The sequence below is a fragment of the Salminus brasiliensis genome, chromosome 18, assembly GCF_030463535.1.
Source record: "Salminus brasiliensis chromosome 18, fSalBra1.hap2, whole genome shotgun sequence".
Taxonomy (NCBI): domain Eukaryota; kingdom Metazoa; phylum Chordata; class Actinopteri; order Characiformes; family Bryconidae; genus Salminus; species Salminus brasiliensis.
In genome coordinates, this window is record NC_132895.1 from 28247107 (window position 1) to 28269632 (window position 22526).

The following is a 22526-nucleotide window of genomic DNA, read 5'->3' on the forward strand; positions in this document are numbered from 1 at the left end:
GCATGGTTTCCAAATCCATCTTAAGATCAGCTGATGGTCAGGGTGGTTGAAAAAGCTGGCCATACTGGTTGACTAGACTAGACAGTTTTGTCACGCTGGGCATACTGGTGAACGAGTGTGGCCAGGCTGGTCATGCTGGTCATCCAGTGTGGTAATGCAAGTCATGCTAGTTGTACTGGTTAATTACCTTGCTCAGGCTTGGTAATATTTTTTAACTAGCATGGTAATGCTGGTAGACCAGCTAAATAATCAAACTTTTACACCAAAAATACACTTTTTAAACTTTCAGTAGAAGTCAATTACATCGAGTCAAAGTAATTTCTTTTGGTCCATTCATTATTTAGTAAAAATTTTGCAATTTTGTAAAACATTACTGACATTTAAATTAGGTAAAATTATTAAAAATTGCAAAAATGGAGTTATAATAATTTTTTTTGTGTGCCAGTGATGCTATTTAATAGATTTATGACAAAAATAAAACTTTGATGATTGTTAACATATCTGCTGGCCCTTTAAACCTAGTTGGTTTGTTTGCCCTGTTTTCCCTGCCAATAAAGCCACTGTAACTGCATCCAGTCTCCTTATTCATGACAATATTTATTTAAATATAAATATGAATAAGTTTCTTGGATTAGGCAATACATAATTCTTCACAAAACTACCAAGGCCTTTTGATGCATTTGATTTTAGAATGCAGTCACACCCACAATAACAATGTCACAGTAATCAAAAAAATATTTTTTAGGTGGCACAGGCACAGCAAAGTTTAATGTATTGTTACTGCCTGATTTAAACAACAAAGCACAGTGGAAAGCTCAAGTCACCCTGAGCTCGGATTAAGTAGCACAGGGTGAAGTGTGTTAATCATTTTCACATTGTTGAATGTCCATCACGCTCACGTTAACCCTGTTGCCCGTATCCTATTCCTGATCCTTACCAAAAGCTTCATGTTTGAGCCTTAAGTAGTGCAATTTCAAAACAAGTAAACCGTACAAATAGAAAAGTAACTTACTAACTCATATGGATATCCGATATATTGCAATATATAGATTTCAAGTATATGACGTATTTGAATATATGGAATTCCCACGTATCCAAACATATTTTTCTCATATCTTTAAATATATCTGACATGCATGTCAACTTATTTGAAATGGGCAATTTTCAAATGTAAGACTGTATATTTCAGCCTGTATATATCAACATATACAAACGTAAAAAAAAATAGTAAATCAACTGCAGCTAAAATACGAATTTAGTTTTGATACTTGAATTAAATAAGTTAATTTCACTCCAGAAATGCTCTTTAATCCATCACTTTATCAAAATGGTCTGACATTTTTACAGTGTGTAGTGTTTTCTTAGCTGTGGCCATCAAACGGTGCCTTATTGTTTTTACTCCACTACATGTTTATTGCTTTTGGAGCTGAGACTCACTGCTGTGTACTAAAACACCCTTCTTGTCACATGTGCCCTGTAGTCCAGTGACCAAGCTGGAACTGTGCCGTTCCACAACCCGTTTGATCCGGCAAGATACAACAACATCCGTGTTATGACTGTCCTGCTGTGTCCAGCCTGGTGAGTGTTTAGTTGTACACAGCATCACTAATAAATAAAAGCCCAGCTGTTTAAAGCAAATGAGAGAAAAGTAACCCTTTGGTTGCATTATGATGTTTTCCAGCATTTTAAGTGAGGGAAATCACTAACTATGAGAGAAACGTCTTAGCACTACTTTCCAGAAGAAGATTAAACCTTGGATAAACAGTAATCAATACACTTATATTTTAGTTGTTTTAGGCACCAAAAGGAAGATTACTCACAATTAACTTCTCTGATTGGATAAAGGACAGCCTCTGAAGAGTAATACAAAAAGAAAACTCTTGAGGTATTAATCAACCATTAGGCTAACAGTGCCGGCATTGAACTTCCAATAGCTAATTTAAACCTGACTGTTAGTTAAAATTTCACAAAAAGACCAGAAAACATGTTGATTTTAAACCAGTGGCCAGCAGCTCCATGAATCAATACATGAGTATGTAATGTGAATTTCACACTATAACTGTTAACATAGTTTTAAAATGAGGCGGACATGTAATGGTATTCCTATAGCAGTTTTTTTATTAACTGGAGCAACGCAGCAAAAAAAGCAGTTCAGATTACTTGTACTATCCCTTAGGTTTGCTGGTGTGTAAGCTTCATCAGACTTGACAACTTGGAGCTGGCATTAGGATAGCTAATGGGGATAATGGCAAGTTAATGACAGCTGTTTTACTCATTTTAATGTTCATAAACTCAGCAGAGGATTTTGTTTACAGAAACGTTTATTGACAGAATTCAGCCACTGTCAGTCATATAGACGGGTTTCCTGTTTACAAACATTAATAGGGACGTAGCCAGGGGCAAAAGCTCATTGGATACATAGCCGGTCACTAGATTGTAATGATAATTTACTGTTGTAATCAATGTAGATTTGGCACTGTTTATTAAGTCTTGTTGACTCAGTAATAAAAATAGAGTTTCAGAATTTGTTTGTTTTTCTCTTTTGTTTCAATTTTCATCTTTTCCGATTTTTGGCAAAGTGATTTGTTTTTTTTTTGGTGCACAAAAACTGTCATGTAATGTCATGTTTGCTTTTCTGCATGAAGAGTGCTGCTTTCTGCTGTTGCAAGAAGGCTTGGATTTGCTTTTTTTTACCAGAATGTGAGCAGTTCTCTCCAAGAGTTTTCTTGGTCTCTTAGATCTCACCTTGACTTCCACAGTTCCCCTGAAGCACTGGACTTTAGAAGCTGCACGCTAAAACACTTGGTTATCTTTTTATAGCCTTCCCCCTGCCTCGTATCGATGCTTTTATTTTAGTTGGTTTTAGATGGATCTTTAGATGCTTGCTTAGAGGAGTCTTGGTAATTTGATGTGGTTCACAGTTCCTAATTAGAGTTTGTGACATACCTTAGAGCTGATTTGCTAATCAAAAAATGCATTTGCTTAAAGGGTTCTTTCCAAAGCTGGAGCAACACAGCAATGACCAGCTGTTTTATTCATTTGAACTTTCATAAATGCAAATTGTTTCACATAAGCATCATTTCAGCAATAGCACACCTGTACCTGTGATGCTAGTTCCCTTTAAAGTACATGAAAACTGTCAATATTATTGTCTGTGGTGGTTGAGTGTATGCCTCAGATGTTGAAGTTTTCTATAATAAGTTGACCTGTAAAAAATACAGTGATCAAGGCTTATTTCATGGAAATTTGATTGATAGGCTGGATTGGACTGAATTACATTGATTAGATTACACCCTAACGAAAGTGGCCAGTGGAAATGAGGCTTCCTACCCCACCCTCTTTACGTATCTTTAAATATAATATAAACTGTAAAATGATTACCCATTTCCAATGTTAGCAACACTTGAGTGTAAACCTACTCTAATCTGGACACCCATAAAAACTGCAAAAGTTTGGACACCCTTGGTAAATTTTCTTTATTTAAGAAGTACTAAACACAGCCCCTGTAGCCAAGCAAATACATTATTTCTGTCAAATCATATTGCACCGCAAGTCTTTCATGGCATGAAAAAGTTGTAAATAAAAAATCACCAATGTGGCAAAAAAATCCAACTTGAAAATGCTTTTTACATTCAGATACAAGCCTTTTGATTAATGTATTTGGAATTTGTATTTGTTCACAGTCTTCTTGGCAGAAGATATTCTTATTCTGTAATATTATTGGGTTGTCTTGCTGCACAGCTTGTTTAAGGTCTATTCACAAAATTTCTATGGTGTTTAGGACAGGTGACTGAGTTTCTGTCTCTACAGACCAGTCTGTGGTGGTGTTGAGCTATGGATTGGCTTGTCCTGTTTTGAAAGCCATCCTCTTCTTGGTTTCAGCCTAACAAACAGTTTGACATTTGCATCCAGGATTTGCTGATATTTTGTGGAATCCCTCACCTGTGCAGTATTCCTAATCCCACTGGCAGCAACAACTCAATGCATGCCATCAAGGCCATCAAACCACATAATTCACAGTTGAAAAGGTGTTCATTTCATGGACTGCAGTTCCTTCAGACAGTTGCTTAAAGGAGTCAGAGAATTTATAAAGCTTGGAATTTGTATTAAAAAGGTTTTTACAAGTTAACTGAACATAATACCTTGTTGTGTGAAAGCCCTTAAATTATTATTATTATTATTATTATTATTATTTTTTTTTTTTTTTTAGAAATTGTTGATTTTTAGCACAGGCATTACTAAACTAATAATTACTAAACTAAATTAATTGTTTTTTTTATTGTTTTTAGCCTAAAACTGCTTAAATGCACTGAATTGTTTTTTCACTTCTAAAAGGGTATGTTTATTTCTATTACTAGACTATTACTGAGGCCTGCCTTACATCCTAATGGGCAGTGTAACCATTCACTGAGGGTTGCTTAGCCTCCTGCTTAGAGGGCGCCTAGGAATGCCTCCTTCTGACACTGTTAATTACATGCAGACAGTTCAGGGGTAAACCTTATGCTGCGAAAGTCCAGCACCCTCTGTTGTTTGGTTAAGCATTATCACTTGGATGCTCATTGATGGCATTTCTGAGGCTTTTGGCCATTAGAAGTTATATGTTAGATTTTAACAAGAGTTAACTATCAAACGAAGTTTTTGAGTTGCTCACATGTTCTCTTTCAATGTTTTCCTCGTTGTTTTCTGGTTTCTGGTTGTTGTTGTTTTTCTGGTGTAAAATGAGACTGCAAAAGCTTAAAAAGGAACATATATCTGACACATATCTAATCCTAATAATGATTTGGGAACACAGAATGGTAACTGCACAAAACCCAAAACATTTTAATCAAGCATTTGAACATACATCTTTTACATTCGTGTTTGCATTCATAGTACACATATACAGTAAAGTATATTTAAATTGTGTTATCATCTGATTTACTGATTTAATTAATTATTACAACTTTTTTTATTATTAACAGCAGTATCATGTTGCCACCACCACCATGCTTAACAGTTGGTACAGTGTTTTTGGGGTTGAATGCATCACATTGACCCCTCCAAACATCCTTTTCTCATCTGAGCTCCTAGGACGTTTTCTTTATACTGTGTGTTGGTCAATTCAACTAGTACTGTCAAACAGATCTTATGTTTGATTTTATGTGGAGATACAGAGCTGTCACTGAAAGTGAAAGTGTGGACTGGTGTGCTATAACTGGATTTTCCAGAAATATACCTCAAGCTACGCAGCATTGTGCAGTTCTCGCAAGCGTTAACCTGCCTGCTTCACCAAAGTTACATGCTGCAGGACAAAATTGCTAATCTTCTGCATTTCTCACTACACCTTCCAAATGCACATGACGTTTTTATTTCATTCCAAATTGGTTCTGAATTCTGCTGAAAATCAAAACGGCTCTCTGAAAAGTTTAAGCAGTGATGTTTAGTATTACTGTTGCTTTTGATGGCTGGTAATGTCAATCCAAATCCTGGCTCAAACCTGAATTGCATATGGACACTTCTGGGTTTTTCTAAATAAGAATGGTCTTGGATATATACATTTGAATGTTTGCAGCATTATGCCAAAGTTAGATTGTTAGACAATCTAGGCTAAGACAATCAAGTCAGACATTTTGGTTTTGAAATTTACTTAAAGTTTACTTTAACAAATGAGTCACACATGTACACGTTACACATGTAGGATTTTTTTTCAAAATTATATTACTGACCATTGTGTAGTAGTTGCTATCAAGAATGGTAAAATTCCAACACCAGATTATTAAAAAGAGAAGTTTTAAGGCTTTTAATAGCCAGGGTTTTTTACATGATGCTTTTTGTTTTTATGTAATTATATGTGTTAAAATTAAATTATGTTCAAATAATGTCAATTTCCTCTACTGGAGATTGTGAAAAAGCATACTCCTGTGAGGAGTTTAAGCGACAGGACGGGGCAGTCCTAGGCAAAACGTATTCATGAATGAAATACAGCCTGGGCTAAAACAAGAAAATCTCTCCTGGTAGTACACTGGTTGACTTTTTAGTCTCCTTCATAAAGCAAAATCTAAATGTTATCATGATGAGACAAAAAAATGTAAATAATATAATTAAATTCTGAAAACCATAAATTGTCCTGCAACTTCCAAAAGCAATCACTTGTAAACAAACAAACAAGTTACTGATAGAGTGGCAATGGTGGCATTAATTTCCTCTGGGTCCATTTTTATCTCAGGGTCAAATCAGAATATGTTAATGCCTTTTAGTCTAGTGTTTGGAAAATACAGAAAAAACACATCATGATTTTAATAGTAAGAAATGTGCAGCACTATAGATTCATCAAAAACTTTTGAGACAGTCATCATATTTTAGTGTTCTGGCTGGCTAGTATTGGTTTGTGTGACAGGACTATTGGTTGGTTTAAACATGACTGGAGTAACAGATGTCAGTGTGTACCTTGTGTAAGGTTCTGTCTGAGAAAGTAGTTGTTAGTGTTGGGGTTCCACAGGGTTCTATTTAAGGCCCTATTGTTTACCACATAAATTAGCAACCTCAGCCATACTGTTTTTACTGCACTTATGCAAATAATATTATTATTTACAGTTGTGCCCCATCATCAACAGAATCTTTCTTTAGCACAATCTTACCTCTTTAAAGTTTTTTCGTAATGCTCATAAAACAAAATGTTTTATTTTATGTTTTGTTTTCTGAAACTCTGACAAAGGGACTTTTCATCACAAATCTATACACGCTCTGGTAAACCAATATAATTTATAATCTTATACATATTTTATAAACTCTTCTTTAAAATGCTTTTTGAAAACATGACAAAGAAGGTAAAGCTCTAGGCAAAGCTCTTGCTTTACCCAGCTGGCTAGAAAAATATAGTGGGAGGTACATTTGAACCAATTTCAGAATATGAGGATATTTTATTTGTCCCAAAGACAAAATTGTACTCCCTGGATTCAATTTATCATTCTGCATTAAGATTTATAACACATGCTAGTTGATCACTGTAAACTCTATGAAATAACTGGTTGAGTTCGGAGTTATCAAATACACTGGTCTTTTTTATGTAAAAAAACAAACAATTAAAAAAAACAGAAGTAATTATGGATTATATAACAATTATTATAACAGTAATTATGTTCCAGTAACTACATACAAATGGACATTCCAATTATTTTGTCTAAATTTGGAAAGACAGCTTTTAGTTATGGTGTACTTTTCACATGAATGATCTGTTAGAGGCAGTTTATCTCTTGGACTAAATTTAAAGTAACTGTCAAAAATGTGTATACATATGTTTCCTCTTGTTGAAGTATAGCTTATTTGCTTATTTGTTGTTTTTGGGCATAGTCTTTGTAAAATAAATTTTAACGTCAGCGTGTCAACTCGGGGTTTAATATAGGTAAAATAAATAGTGTTTGTGTGTATAATTTTAAACCTGTGTGTATAATTTGACCCCCAAATATGTTTTATTAAAGAAATATGTTGTCCGTTCTGTCCCAGAATTGTTAAGTGAAATCAATCTTAGTCAAATTCACCTGTGTAGTATGTTTAACATTGACTGTATTCATTCATCTAGATTGTACACACTTTTATACAAAAACATAAACATGAACAGAAAAGTAGTATATAAATTAAGACTATATGTATGCCTATATAAATGTATTATATATAAATTATGTATTCACTCAAGCAGTTATACTGACCATGAAAATAACAATTAAAACAATTTTACAGAAAAACAATTTAAAAACATGATCATAGTCTCTCCTCTTGAAGGATCTGAACTACAGGGGTGTTTGAGGTGGTGTTCTGGTATGGGTCCTTTTCTTTATGCTTTCTAGAGAAACATTTGCAATTCATCCTGTTGGTGAATGGAGAAAAACTTGGATTTAACATGAGGCTTTAAATACATTTGACAAATGAGAATGCATTGAAATGATTTTATGCTTTGTTTATTGCAAAACCTGGAACTGCATTTTTTTTTTTTAGAAATTGTTATAAAATATGTGCTTTACTTTTGTTGCTTTGCCAAACTTGTGAAAAAAGTTGTGGTATAACCAATGACAAGGGTATGTATTTTTGCTAATAGCATGTCTGTTAGCAAAACCCTCAACTGTGATGTCCATGATGCCACACTTACTCTCTCTCCCACTCCCATACTGTTGCATTAATGTAAATGTTTACATGTATAACATGACCTCACAAAGTGACAGCTATGCGAAAAATGCCAGGTTTGCACTTATCTTTAAAAATGAACTTTTGAAGTTTTTCACACAAGTGTTCAGCTACCAGTAGCTGGATATGACTTACTTTTCCCTTTTTTGCATCTGTTCTATAGTCTCTGGAAGGGGTCTCTTAAAGCTCTCTGGCAGAAAGAGAGTTGTTGATGATGAAAAAAGGCATAGAGTTCCCAAGAGGATGTAGGGTAAGTACTTATAATACACACCTGTGGAGTATGACAGTAAAGTATAACTTAGACACTGATTGGAAACATGGAACAACTTGAATTCTATTAAAAATCCAATTATATAATTACTTACTTAAATGGATAAAGTAGGGGGCAACTGCACTGCCCACACGGGACACCATAGCACATGACCCCACTGCTGTGTTCCTTAGCACTGTTGGGTACAATTCCCCAGTGTAGGCGAACATCAAGGCTGTTCCGATAGAAATCCCAAACTTCCCCATCATTTCAAGAGCAACAGACAAAGAGGGCAGGTCTAGGAAATTTGAATGAACAGTTGTTTTTTAATTCCTTTTGTTAATAATCTGAAATCTTATGTAGATCACCTGGCCTATCCATGCTCCGGCCACTGTTGAAGTAAAGGCTGACTAGCTTTACAGAACATCGGAAAGAAACTGCAGGTAAAAATAAGAAGAAACACTGCAATGAATACTTTTAATGCACACTGGCATGGTTTTTAGAGCACTCTGGCAAAAAGCTGCAGGACGCTGAACTGAACTGACGGACACTGAAGGAGAGAGGTTAAAGTGCAAACACATAAAAAAACGTCTCTCTATCTCTTCCTTACACGCACTTTCACACATTCTAAAAACATTTCCAAGATATTAGCCAGGGAGCTGCTACTGTCTGAAAAACCGACTGCTCAAAATGTCTGAAAAGATTTTGACTACTGAATTGTTCATGAACATTTGGTGCTGGAGGCAAAGTTTACCTTTAACATTTTCAGCAGATACACATAGGATACCCCTATATAAAACACAATATTTCCTAAAATACTAAAGTGTTCGGTGCCCTGTTCTCCTATATAGGTGCACTTTATAGGTTTACAGTTGTTACACAATTCAGTTGTTACACAATTCACAATTCACCTTCTACCCCAACCAGATAAAAACGTCCAGCCTGTGCTCTAGGGAGCAAAATTCCTGGGATTTTCATTTCAAGTTGGGAAGTTTACCATGGGAATTAGCTGTTAATTATGGGAATAAAATGGGAATATTCTAAGCTAAATGTGAAAAACTTACATTTAGTTGGTAAAAAATATACTGAAGCATGATCTTGGCTGAAATAATTAGATATGATACCAAAACAGTTGAATAGAAAAGCTGCTTCTTAATCCCAGACACATGGCACATTTCACACTGAAGGACTATTGAGACCTTAGCCCCTGTATGCACTGTTCATTCCTCCAACACATGTACAGCATATGTCCAGATAATAATTCCTGTTAATTCCCATAATTATCAGTTTATTTGTATTGTTATGCCTTCATTTCTGCTGTTGACAAAAAACAGTACATTGATGAATGTGCATGATAAAGTTCCTTTAAATTATCCAATAATTCCAATAAATTCCCAAAGTTTCCAAAATTTCCATGGAAAGTTTACATTTTGGAATATTTCTAAAGTTCCCATGGAAAGTTACCGGTAATATACTGTAAATAGCAAGTCAATTTTGCAATGTGCTCTCTTTGACCACTTTTGATACTAGAGAATGACTGCCACAAACAGAGCCACAAAGAGCTACACTCTGAATGTACCCCTGTGAGCTGTACAAACAAAAGTCTAATGTCTAATGAAGGAAGTATACAACTGTTTTGAGTCCGCCAGCCAAAAAAGAGGCAGCTGTGCAGCTGTGGGAGAGATGTGGCCTAGTAGCAGCTGTGGCCTAAAGGTTAGAGAAGTGGGCTTGGGACCAGAACGTTGCTGAAGGTTGATCCCTTGCTGATTCTCTCTCGATATTTATGACTGGTATGCTCCTTTGAAGTTGCTGCCTACTGCTCTGGGTGAGTTCTCACTGCCCAATTTACTAGTGCGAGTATGTTCACTGCCAACAACACGTTGCTGGAAAACAACACATTTTTGGGTAGAGTATGCATAGGTCAGCTGACTACCATAAATAAACATAAATAAAATCTTACTTGGTGGTACTAACTGTATGAAATAGAGCATGACTCCTCCTAGCAGCATACTAATTGAGCAGGATAGTCTCCTCGGTAAGTAGCGCAGCAACAGCCAACTGGTGATGTAGGCAGGTGCCTCTATGGCAGCGGATATGAAACAGTTGACATACGGATCTCCATGTAGGCGAGATGTGTTCAGAGATAGGCCAAAGTAGCCCATGCTGAGGGTCAACCTTCACACAGCAAACACAGAATTACCCTTAAATTTGAGATATGGCAATATATAGATTTCAAATATATTAAATTTCTTCATATACATATATTTGAAATATATGTGACATCCAAATATGGATGACATCCGACATTCATATTTAACAATATATGACAAAAAAATTCACTGTCATGCAAAATATGGCACTTCATATATTCGTCCAGTATATCATATATAACTTATATACACCGATCAGCCTCATTGTTTCTACATTTATTGTCCATTTTATCAACTCTATTTACCACATAGGAGCACTTTGTGGTTCTATAATTCCAGACTGTATTCCATTTGTTTCTTTGTTAGCCTTCTTTCACCCTGTTCTTTATTAGTCTGGACCCCACAGGACCACCACAGAGCAGGTATTATTTGATGGTGGATCATTCTCAGCACTGCAGTCACACTAACAGTGTGGTGGTCTGTCATAGTGTGTTGCGCTAGTACAAGTGGATCAGACACAGCAGTGCTGCTGGAGTGTTTATGCACTATCCACTTTATTAGATGCCCCTACCTCGTGAACCTACGGAACGTCATAGACAGAAGACATATTTTGGTCATTCTCTAGTCATTCATCAGTGGTCACAAGACGCTGCCCATAGGACACAGTTGGCTGGATATTTCTGGTTGGTGGACAGTTCTCAATCCAGCATTGACACTGAGGGGTTTTAAACACTCCAACAGCACTCCTGTGTCTGATCCACTCGCACCACCATGTAGGTGTCACAAGCAATACCTGCTCTGTGGTGGTCCTGTGGGGTTCTGACCATTGGATGAACAGGGTGAAAGGAAGTATGCAAAGAAAGAGATGGACTACAGTCTGGAATTATAGAACCACAAAGTTAAAAACCTATATGAAGAGTAGAACTGATATAATGGACAGTGAGTTAACTAACTACTCTACCCACTTAAACAAGCAAATTCAAGCACTTAACAGAGTTAAATATGGTAGTTTTTATGTCCTGAATAATGAATGTTTGTTGAAATGTTCTAGTGTTTGTACACTTGAGGTTCTCACCACACTAGGAACAGTATCAGAGTGGTGTGCCGAATGTTGCTGGTCCTCATAAGATCCAAGATATTTGTTTCTTCTGGTTTAGTGTTTTTCTCCTCTTCCTGTTAACCATAATGTAAATGTTTCATGTACAAAGCCCTTTTCACTGTTGGTCAGAAATGCATTTTCTCTTTTATATAATTTCTATCCATAAACATGCTTACATGACTGGCTAATTATTATTAAATGTCAATTTAGACTTCATTGTTTACATTCACTTTGTAACAACCTTTTTTCTCTCTCTCTCTCTTCTACATTTTTTTACCTCAATCTCCTTGAAGATAATATCAGGAGGTGAGACTTTGTTTTTCTTAGCAGCATTTTTCAGTATGGCTTCAGCTTCTTCTACTCTCCCCTGAGAAATTAGCCACCGAGGAGACTCTGGAATGAACCTGTAATCGAATACAAAATACAAAATTGTATAACGCACCTCATTAAGATAACACCTTTTTTGTTAAAGGTGGCCTAGAATGTTTGCTCCCCCGCCTTTTACTTCGTTGTGTGCTGAGTCAGAGCTTCCCTTGTGCAGACACTGGTACAGGATAAGTCACAGCAATGAGGCCTGGTTCCTGACGCAACTTATATTCCCCTAACTAGTAGAGTTTGGAGGTGATGTGCTGCTCTCCTTTGTTTCTGGCTTTTCTTTTTAAGGAGTATTTGAGGTTCATGTTGTGTCACGCCCATGTACCGAACTTGACCAAACTTGATTATTTAACTAAATACAATCCAATTTGATTTTCTGGGGCCCCTGAAGGTACAATACTGGCAGGTAAACATTTGTTAGTTACTCATACCTACCACCAGAGGGGGATGTAGATTAGGCCAGGTACAGAAAGTGCAACCAAAAGTATCCTCCAATTTCGTATTAGGTATGCGATCAGTGGCAGCATCATGTAGCCAAGAGCAAAACACAAACAGACTCCCAGTGAGGAGAAAAAGACCCTCACGCTCCCAGATAGGAGTTCCGTACCTGTTGATAGCAAAAACACCAAACCAAGTGCAACAATGCAGAAGGGTTAGTTCATTCATTACCAGAGTGTAATGTAAATAATAAATCCATAGCTGAAGCTGTAGTATATGGGTTCTTTTTTGGGTTATTACCTAACACAAATGCTGCCACATAGTTGGAAATCTGGCCCAGTCCAACAATGAAGAAGATAATGGAGAATACTTCCCAAGACGGCGCAAACACTTGAATAAGGGTGAAGAAAGTCTGGACCATCATGGTTGCAAATAGAACAGGTTTTCTCCCAAACCTTAATTCAAAACAGGAAAGTAGTTTAGAATAAGAACAAATGACACACAGTCACACAGTGACAAATCCACTGTGCTTGATATGGAGGGAGATGATGAAGATGATAATGGTGTTGAAACCAATCTACCGGTCAGAGATCTGTCCAGAGAAGAATGATCCACAGAGCACACCAAGGAAGTAGATAGATGAGGTGAAGGGTTGCTTCCATTCATCGTCACAAACTAGGTCAAACTAGATCAACAAACATTAGTACATAGTGTAGTGTGTGTATGTATGTGTGTGTGTGTGTGTGTGTGTGTGTATGTATATATGTGTGTGTTGCGTGCTGTGTACCTAAGTATCCATACTAACTTGTATTTGGTAGCATCTAGCTAGAGGTATCTTCTGGATCCTAGCCAATACAAACTAGCTAAGGATATTTTCTGAGTAATCCGTGAAGCACATTTGTAAGTCTCTCTGGATAGAAGTGTCTGCTAAATTGCTTAAATCTAAATATAAATGTCTAATGTTAATTACACACTTGCCTCTCATATCTTACATCTTACAGCACTTTCTGACATACTGTTATCTATCAAAGTGGGCATCGAACTTCACGGCTGCTATTTGAGCTATGCCACATACATTTCTCTGTTTTATCTATTACAGCATGTCATATTGTGTCAGAAACTACATTCGCAAGTGTATGTATGCTTACTAAAATAAAACCTACTAACATGAAACGGTATGTACCATGAACCTCAAACACTGTTGTCCAATCCTTGAAAATAAAATCCAGCATAACTGAAACCGTGCTATAAAACAGGCCAATTCCAAGTCCAAACTCTAAAATTGTTAAGTAGCTGTCTTAACTTGTTATATTTATGGCCCCAAAATTTACACACACCCAGCCCACAAGCTCTAGTGGTAAACTAAAGATGGTGAAATGTTAATGACTACTTCAGAAAAATAAGTTGTTGTTAATATTGAAAAGCAGCACATCACCCCCAGACACTAAGAGATGTGGGACCAGGCCTCATGACCGTGGTTTTCCCTTGTCAGTTTCGGCAGAGCGAGAGCTAAAACTTGACATACAACAAAGTGAAAGCCGGGGAGACAAACAGGAATCCACACTAGGTTAAAAGTTAATGCTAGACATTTTCTGTCTCTTCCCTCTGGGGAACCCTTTCCTGGACAGTAGAGACCTTAGATGTTTAGCAGTATACATTTCAACTGTCCATATATAGCACACATTTTAATACAGGAATCTGTCTTTGGAAAACCTGATCACTCACCTCAGTAACAATGGTGGACTGGTATATGTCTTCGCTGTAAGTCCATCCATCTACACATTTCTCCAATTGAATGTCAGTGAGGTTAACATCTTGAGGATTAAAGCCCTGAGCTGAAAGGTTGCGTATTATGTCCTGCTTGTATCTCCGACACTTACTCAACTCTTGCTTCCCGTTAACCACAATTGTAGGGATGCTTGCCGTGATCCATTCCTCACTCAGGTTTACACCTGGAATTTCGCAGTGGTGGGGTGGAATATCAGCAAGGAATATCACAGAGAAAGCGCTGAATCCGTTCGGAATTGTGCTAGCGCACAGTAGGAAGAAAATGATCTGTTGAAATGGTCCCCAGAGGCCTAGGAATGCTGTCGCCTTCTCATAGTCTTCCATGGTTCTTCACGTCCGCAATAAAGGTAACCATGAGACCTGCATGTGCACCGTCATTCCTGCCTGATCCAGTATAAATACGCTCACACTAAAGCACAAATGATTTACAAATCCTGGCTTAGGCCCATTGCTTTAGCCATAAACCAATAGTACAATTAGTTGCTGGTAGGGTAACCTCCCTCTAACTTACACAAACTTCCAGTTATGACTTAAATCTGAGACCCTTAGATTATATGAGAGAATGTTTCATTCAATGCTTACTTCAGTTAACGTTTTGTTGGTGCTCTTTTAACAATGCTAAGAGAAGATGATGCTGGTTATGTAAGCAGCCAGGTTTGTTCTGCAAATGATTCATCGAAATGACTTCTTTTAATGACATGCAACCCTTTTCCCTTGTGTTTGCGTATTACAGGTTACTCCAGAGCCAGGCCTATCAAATGCATTTTCATGTCTCTTGTTAAAGACTTGAGTGAACACCAGCTCTGCTTTGCAAATGATTAATTAGAGATTTCCTTGCGATGACATACCTATCATTTTTGCCTATTCTTGCATATTTACTGCTCTTTCAGTGCCCATCCCATCAAATGCCTAATGGTCTCTCTTGTTAAAACAGGTCAGTGAACAAAGGTCACTTTGCAGATTGCTGTTTTTTACAGTTTCTCTGTCTGCCCAACTTGCAGTGTGTAAGCTCCACTTAAAGTTGCATTTTAAGTTGTCATTTGATATATAAAAAAATGTGTGACTTTGGTTGGTGAAAAAATGTTCAGATACAGACAAGCTTATTTACAACCCTGTTATTTTACACGCAAATTTTTCTTTTATAGAGGGCTTGTAAAAAAAATGATAAATAAATAACTAAATAAAAACAGCTCAGATGCAGATTACAAGCTTATCACCCTGTTATCTTACTCACTGATTTTCCTTTTATTGAGGGCTTGTGAAAAAAAACGTTGCTTTTATTGACCAGTTTACGGCTCACAGAACCCACATATTATAGCATGGTTTTAACACTGTAAAAAAACACTGTTATTATTCTTGAGTCTTAGACTTAATCCATTGGGAAAGGGAAGTATATTTAGGAGCACTAGAAGTAAATTCAAGTTACTAAAAGAATACTAAAAGTACATTTTCTGTTCCACATTCTTTTATGGAAATGCACATTTAAATATAGTTTTCTGTATTTTAAAGAAATTGTAATTAATATTTTGGTGTGATAGACAAAACATTGCTTAACAAAAGTATATTTTTAAGTAATTTTAAGTGTATTGCTTAAAACAAATGTTTTTTAAACTAGGTTTTAGCACAAGTTAGGAAGTGCATTTTTTTTTTTTACATTTCGTCACGTTTTGAAATATACTCAACTACAAGTATGTTTACTTTTCATGTCATTTTAAGTGTATTATTTAAAAAAAAAGCATTTCAAAGATTTCAAAGATGCTTTAATACAACTTGGGAATTCACTTAAGTAAATGGATTTATTTCACATACTGAAGCATACTTCAGCTAATGTACACTTAACTGTTGCATCAGGAGAGTTGTTTCGGTGAAATATGGTGCAATTGTGGTTGGTGGTATGGTGTTTGGGCAGTGCAATCTTGATGAATAAAACTCACACCTTTCCCATTGGCTCCCGACACCATCTATTTGCATACTGGACATGAACAATGTGTAGTTATTCCACTCAGGCTACCTCCCCATATGTGTTCATTGGCAGTCTATATTTTATTGTTTTTGCCAGGCCTCAGTGTTGAAGGCAGTAAAACATTGTCTGCCCTGAGTGAGTCTTTATGTTGGCTGAATGCTAAGTGACCACTAATGCAGAATCTTGGCATCAACTTTTATAACAATGATCATTTTTAAGTTTTTAGTTAATAAATGTAAACTAGAGGTCATCAAACTTGAAACATAAAATAGAATACTTGTGTGCTTAAAAATAAATTACCAATCTTAAATACTTAAGTTAGTCAAAAAACACTCAAAGGTACAACTTAATGCTTTTAAGTTATATTTAAAAATAGCTTAATTACAATAAAAGGATACTTAAGTTGCTATTAGTTGTTCCAGAATAATGTTTATTTTGTATGTAATTATGCATTACCTTTTAATAGTAAAATGATGTACTTTTCATATTTCATATGTATGCTTAAAAAAACACATTTTATTTTACAAAGATATAGTGTTGCTGTCCTCCTGTAGTGTCCTCTCAGTGCAATGTGCTGTAAGCAAGCTGAAGAGATTGTAGCGAGTTAGCTTTTAGCCATGCCCCCCACTCACTTTGCCAAGTTTTTGGCTTTCTCAAGTCTTACCAGTATGACAGTCGATGTATGCTTAGTTCCAGTTTGGTTTAGATAAGGTATTCAAGTTTGTTTTGGAGGAAGTGGAAAATGTAGAGAAGAGATGGTTAAAGCTAGCAAAAAGTGTTTAGTTTTTTCTAGTTGCATTATGTACAGTTATTATATTGTACAAATTGCTACAATATGCTTGCTTTGACTCCACAGCTTGGTTTCAATGTGGGATATTGGGGCAAAATGTAGTTGTTAAATGAATTGAAGGTGTTTATAGAAACTCAGCTGTATGTTCTTTACATGGTGGTGTGGATAATATTAAATACACAGCATGCATTACATTTTTCCATGTAAAACAATTTTTCAAAAAGTTTGTAATAGAGTAAAGTTCATTTCATACAGACCCAAAGCAGAGTTTAAAGATAATGAGAAAATAACAGGATGGTAGAGAAACTACACTGAAGAAATTCACACAAAAATAAATAAGAGAAAGCTCATTCTAATAACTTTTGTAGTGCTGTAATGAGATCAGGAGTCACTCTATGACAGAATATTTCTATTCGTATGATCATAATTAATACCTGTAAAAATGTCCACTTTCAATGTGCTGTTCCACTCTAACTGACATCTTCACTGGTAAGATCCTCAGAGGACAAACAGACACGTTAGAGAAAAACGGTAAAACCCTCTCAGTGAAGGTGTGAGTTACAGTGTGCAGGTGTGTGTTGGTTAGAAGATCAGTGAATGTCACTTTCCCCCTGTTCCAGTCCAGCTGCACTCTCACCCTCTGCAGCTTTCTTTCAGGGGTGAGGTAGTGAGCTGGCTGTCCTGGACAGTTTATCCAATATTCATTTTCATTTTTACTGCAACCCAGACTCCACACTGAATGTAAGAAAAGGTCTCCCTTTCTTTTCACAGACTCTGGTATCAAACCTAGGTCCCAGCGATCACTGTGTCCAACCTGGACGTCCCAGCAGTGCGTCCCTGAGTCAAAACCTTCAGAACCCAGAACACATGCATACTCATCAAATCTCTCGGAGTTATCAGGAGGTGGTGATTCCTTGTCTCTGTATTCTACAGCAGTGAGACCATCAGACAGGTGGAGGTCTGGTGATGCAGTGTTGGGGTCCAGAGTAACAGGGGCTGAGGAGAGAGAAATTTTCTTTCAGTAAAAACAGCTTTATTGAGTGAAATGTAATCTTTGATGTATAAACAGTAAGACTTTGGTTGGGGCAAAAATTCTCAGATGTCATTTAACAAGTCTGCATTTACAACCCTGTTATTTTATCCAAATGGTCCAGCATGCTGAATATCCCCATTTTTTATTTATTTATTTATTTATTTTTAAAGTAGTGTTAGCAATTATCCATTTTAGTCTCTATTTAATATTTTCATAGTCATTGCGTTTAGCCTTAAATGGCTTTCACTAGTTGTATGGGGGTGTGTTTACATAAAAAAAAAAAAAATCATAAAATCACTCACTTAAAAGCAGTGACAGAGAAAAATCGTATGATTACACATGATTGCAAGTTTATATTTAAAAGTTAGGTAAAAGATTGCCCATCGTAAACTATTCCAGTAATGGGTGGCTCTGACTGAGAAGACCATTTGCCCAGCCTTACTACGTCTCTACTGTACAACACAATCCCTCTGGTAGTTGCTCTTGTTGCCCTTATTCTACTACTACTGTACTACTACTATTACTACTACTACTACTACTATCCCTCTGTAGTAATAACTGACTTAGTGAAGGGGGTCCCATGTAAAAGCTTAAAAAATTAAAAATGCATCTGTAAAACATTTACAAGTTTTTTTTAGTGTCTGTCTATAAAGGGATGTGGCTTTTAAAGTTTTCTTACTATCTTACAAGCTGTTCACAAACAAGTTCTATGTTCTACAGCATGCGTAAAGAGATTGGCAGCCTCTGTTGTTAAGCATGGACCTAGATAGATTCAATTTGATGGTACCTGCCACATTTTTATGCCACATGCTTTTTAAATGACAAATCAGACAATTCCAAGGTATTTAAAATCAGACCTAACCTGAGCTTTTTTCCTTTCTGTCTCTGTAGGTTTCAACATCCTAATAATCAACTACTAGCTTCAGTAGGGGTCAATCACAATTGTATCCAAAGAGAAACAGAGCTTACTGTACTGGAGAATTTCCTGCATCTTCTCCCACACTCTGAATTTCAGGTTGGAAAGGTGTTTGGCTACATTGATCAGAGCTCCTGATGTCTTCTCTGGATCCTTTGGTGAGCGCTGAACTCTGGAAATGTGTGACATTTTTCACTGTTTATTACACTGTTTCATTAATACATTCCATGTATTTCCCTGATATATTTCTGTTAAATAATTCTGTTATCTGCTGCTGTCCTCATGTCCTACAGCATAAATAAAGTGGGAGGTCTGACACCACTTACTGTTTCTCTGTGGACTTGAAGTTCTGAGAGGAGACATAGAGAGAGACTGTTTATCTGTCTCCATACTGATCCTACCTATTCACACTAAACATTTAATAAAAGATGCTTGAAGTGATTTATACCTGTAAGAACTGAATGTCTTCAGCGTTCATGGCCATTTCTATGTTTCGGATGGTCTTTGAAAGAGACGATATTTCTCTATTCATCTCCTCAATCTTACTTCTTATATTCTCACTCTTTTGCTTCTCCTCCTCTTTCAGTGCAGCTGTTCTTGCTGCTTCTTCATTTTTTAGAAAATGGTGAAGCTTCTCAAACTCGTCCTTTATCTGCCTCTCTGTTTGCTGGGCCTGCGTCTGAAATGAGAGATATTTAGGAAGCACAAGCTCTAACAGATGTTCTACAAGCCTTTACCACCTGTGTGATTGTCCACAGTTAAAGATGATGGTTTACCTTAATGTGGTCTGCTGTTTGGTCGTAGTCTTGTTTAGCTTTCTCTAAGACTTTCAGGTTCTTCTGTAGAGGCTCCAAAGCAGTCTGGAGTTTATTCTGCAATTAAGCAGCAGATTAACGAGTGAATTCTGCACCTTTACAGTGTTTACGTGTACATGTGAAAAACAAAAATTGCAGCTTTACCCTCTGACCTAAACAGAGGCCTTTTTTATTTCAGATGAAGAATTAGATCATTAAATTCACAATTTCGTTTGAAGCAATGTTCATTCTTATTGTGTGCTGTTTGCTCTGAAAGACACACCCAATGACAGGCATCATCTAACCTGTCTAACTTGCATAGCAGGAAAATCTGATCATCAGAGATGAAGGAAATGGGACAGACTTCACTGCTTAGAAATAATAGCAGTGCACTCAATTTCTTACCTTAAGGTCAGTCACAGCTTCATCCACTGGACAGAAGTTGTGATTTCTGTGTGTCTTTGCATCCCGACACACCAAACACACCGGCTGCTGATCGTCCAAACAGAAGAGTTTGAGTTTCTCATTGTGCTGTGTGCAGACCACCTCAGACCCTGCTGAAGCCCTCTTTTTCTCTAGGAAAGCCTCACACAGGTGCTTCAGTACACGGTTAAGTGGAGGATGCTCTTTAGAGGATCTTCTCCTACAAACTGGACATTCCCGAGATCCCTTATTTGCCCAGAACGTCTGTATGCAGGTTTTACACATACTATGGGTACACGACAGTAGAACCGGATCAGTGAAGACTTCACAGCACACACAGCACAAAAGATCATCTAATAAAGATATTTGAGAAGCCATTTCCAGCTGCTTGTCTCTTCTTTCTTCTTTTAATGGTTCCTTCTGTCCAAATGTGACTTTCAGGTAATGGGCTTCTGTACTGGACACAGCAGGATCTTCACAGTCAGTGCCTGGAGTTCTTTATCCCACTGTCTTCGGAAGCCTTTAAAGAGATGCTCAAAATAACAGGGTTGTTCGATGAGAGTACTTATCAGTCTTAGATAAGGTAAGGCAGAGGGAGCGAGGATCAGCAGAGTGACAGGGTTAGTTTCAGTTACCTTCAGCATGGAGCCTGTTTAAGCGGAGGAGCTTTGGAAAGGGAGGAGCTGAACAGGTGAATACCTGTCATTTTAATCACTCAGTTCACAAGCTTAGACAAGGCCAACATTTAAACTCTACAGTAAGGTTTTTTTCCTGTATTATAAATAATGTTAAAAAACTGAGGTAGAAACCTTTTTGAAGCAGTCAAGAAAACAATTGCTCTTTTATTGAACATTTTCTTGGGTACATGCTGACTTGAATCCTTTTGATTCAATGGAAATGTGGTGGTGGTGGCTCAGCGGTTAGAGCGCCGGGATATCAATAACAGGGTTGTGGGTTCGATTCCCGGGCTCGGCAAGCTGCTGTTGGGCCCTTTACCCTCTCTGCTCCCCAGGCGCTGGAGTTGGCTGCCCACCACTCTGGGTGGGTGGGTGTGTGTGTGGGTGTGTGTGTGTGTACTCACTGCCCCTAACGTGTGTGTGTGTTCACTACCAGATGGGTTAAATGCGGAGGACACATTTCGTTGTACAGTGACCTTTACCTTTTAAATGGGTAACTGAATTTAATGCAAACGGATTTATTTATGGAGTCTTTTCATGCACCATAATTCTATACAGTAAGTATATGTTTTAGAAACATTTTTCACTGTTCTATTATCATGTATCATGTATTTGTCCCTCTTTAGCTGAATTCACCCTACTGAGAATTCAGAATTATTTTAATGTATATGTTTTACAGGATGAGTTAGACACTTGGGTTAGGATGTCGAACAACCATCATATACGGCCAGGTGGCAAAGGTTGCGACTTATATCAATGAAAAACTTTTCTGCTTGAAGAGGATGTTAGCTTCTGGAAAAATAACGTTCCCTGTGGCTCCGGCCAAACTCTGTGTTCTAATAAAGGAGTAACAAGGTCTTTAGGCTGGCCATAGTGCTGTTGAGGCTGTGCAGACCATAGAGGCTCTTGATAAGTGATGGAAGGCTTGAATTATTCTAATTCAAATAGATACTGTAAGTCTGTATTCCTGGGAGTGGAAATCTCAATCTTTCACCAAACATGATTTTATTGTAAAACAAGATTAGAAACATCAAGAAGAACTTTAAGAACTTTAATAATAACATTAAAATGCAAAAATAACAAAAAACTTCTTGACCAGTATATTATGTTCTGATTACACAAAGCAAAACCTGGTTATGGGGAACATGAAGATGCATCTAAGGATAAAATGTAACAGTTAACCTGTCATTTAAAAATTCAAATTCAAGTACAAGCAGTAGTCTGCAATCAATATGCCACAATATGGCGAACAATCCTTTCTACCGCTGTCCTTGATGGGCATGATTCAAAGTAGAGATTTTGTATGTGGTTCCTCAGGTTTTTGAGGCATAGAAATTCTCAGGAAATCAGTAACACAGTCCACAACAAGCCCAAATCTGTCCAGTTTTAGGCAAAAATATATACTATTAGCTTAAACCTCAAAATTAGTGCAGCCTTGGAGTCTCATCAGTATTCTGTATCACTGTCTTTAGGCTGGCCATAGAGCTGTTGAGGCTGATTTGGTCCACCGAATTGCTCTGGTAGCTCTCGTCTCTGCCAAGCTGTGTGTGAGAGTGAGAGAGTGATCCATACTCCAAGTCTTGACTATTTTTATTACATCTTTCTGTTCTCACCTTTGGATTCTAAACAACAAAAAATAAACATTTCACCAAAATTATTATATTATATTAATA

At 37.0% G+C, this 22526-nt stretch overlaps 2 protein-coding genes and 1 long non-coding RNA gene across 3 annotated transcripts; 1 reads left to right on the forward strand and 2 right to left on the reverse strand.

The window, feature by feature from the left end:
* The first annotated feature begins 1518 nt into the window (after nt 1-1518).
* Nucleotides 1519-19356, forward strand: LOC140539203 (uncharacterized). Its single transcript, XR_011977819.1, has 8 exons — nt 1519-1578; nt 8321-8407; nt 8771-8850; nt 11950-11962; nt 14383-14604; nt 14991-15191; nt 17782-17913; nt 18935-19356. It is a non-coding gene; the product is annotated as an uncharacterized lncRNA (long non-coding RNA).
* LOC140539201 (organic cation/carnitine transporter 2-like) lies at nt 7636-14581 on the reverse strand. The gene is made up of 10 exons (XM_072661850.1): nt 14195-14581; nt 13051-13154; nt 12770-12924; nt 12467-12638; nt 11934-12060; nt 11633-11730; nt 10368-10582; nt 8523-8705; nt 8293-8428; nt 7636-7843 (listed from the first exon to the last, which is right to left on the reverse strand). Exons 1-10 carry the CDS (start codon nt 14579-14581, stop codon nt 7738-7740), a joined length of 1683 nt encoding a protein of 560 aa, XP_072517951.1. The 3' UTR covers nt 7636-7737.
* Nucleotides 16665-20765, reverse strand: LOC140539202 (zinc-binding protein A33-like). The gene is made up of 6 exons (XM_072661851.1): nt 20159-20765; nt 19736-19831; nt 19408-19638; nt 19286-19308; nt 19013-19131; nt 16665-18006 (listed from the first exon to the last, which is right to left on the reverse strand). The coding sequence occupies exons 1-6, from the start codon at nt 20552-20554 to the stop codon at nt 17438-17440; spliced, it is 1434 nt and encodes a 477-aa protein (XP_072517952.1). The 5' UTR covers nt 20555-20765; the 3' UTR covers nt 16665-17437.
* Nucleotides 20766-22526: the final 1761 nt, after the last annotated feature.

Excerpts from the sequence above, each read along its gene's own strand:
- LOC140539201 (XM_072661850.1), bottom strand. The coding sequence starts at position 14,581 with ATGGAAGACTATGAGAAGGCGACAGCATTCCTAGGCCTCTGGGGACCA. Across the intron at positions 8,429-8,522 it reads CCCCTACTTTATCCATTTAA|GTGTGTATTATAAGTACTTA; the intron begins GTAAGTAATTAT and ends CATACTCCACAG. Across the intron at positions 7,844-8,292 it reads CAGATGCAAAAAAGGGAAAA|GATGAATTGCAAATGTTTCT; the intron begins GTAAGTCATATC and ends ATTCACCAACAG.
- LOC140539202 (XM_072661851.1), bottom strand. The coding sequence starts at position 20,554 with ATGGCTTCTCAAATATCTTTATTAGATGATCTTTTGTGCTGTGTGTGC. Across the intron at positions 19,309-19,407 it reads AAGACATTCAGTTCTTACAG|AACTTCAAGTCCACAGAGAA; the intron begins GTATAAATCACT and ends GTCTCCTCTCAG. Across the intron at positions 18,007-19,012 it reads GCAGGAAATTCTCCAGTACA|CCCCTGTTACTCTGGACCCC; the intron begins GTAAGCTCTGTT and ends CTCTCTCCTCAG.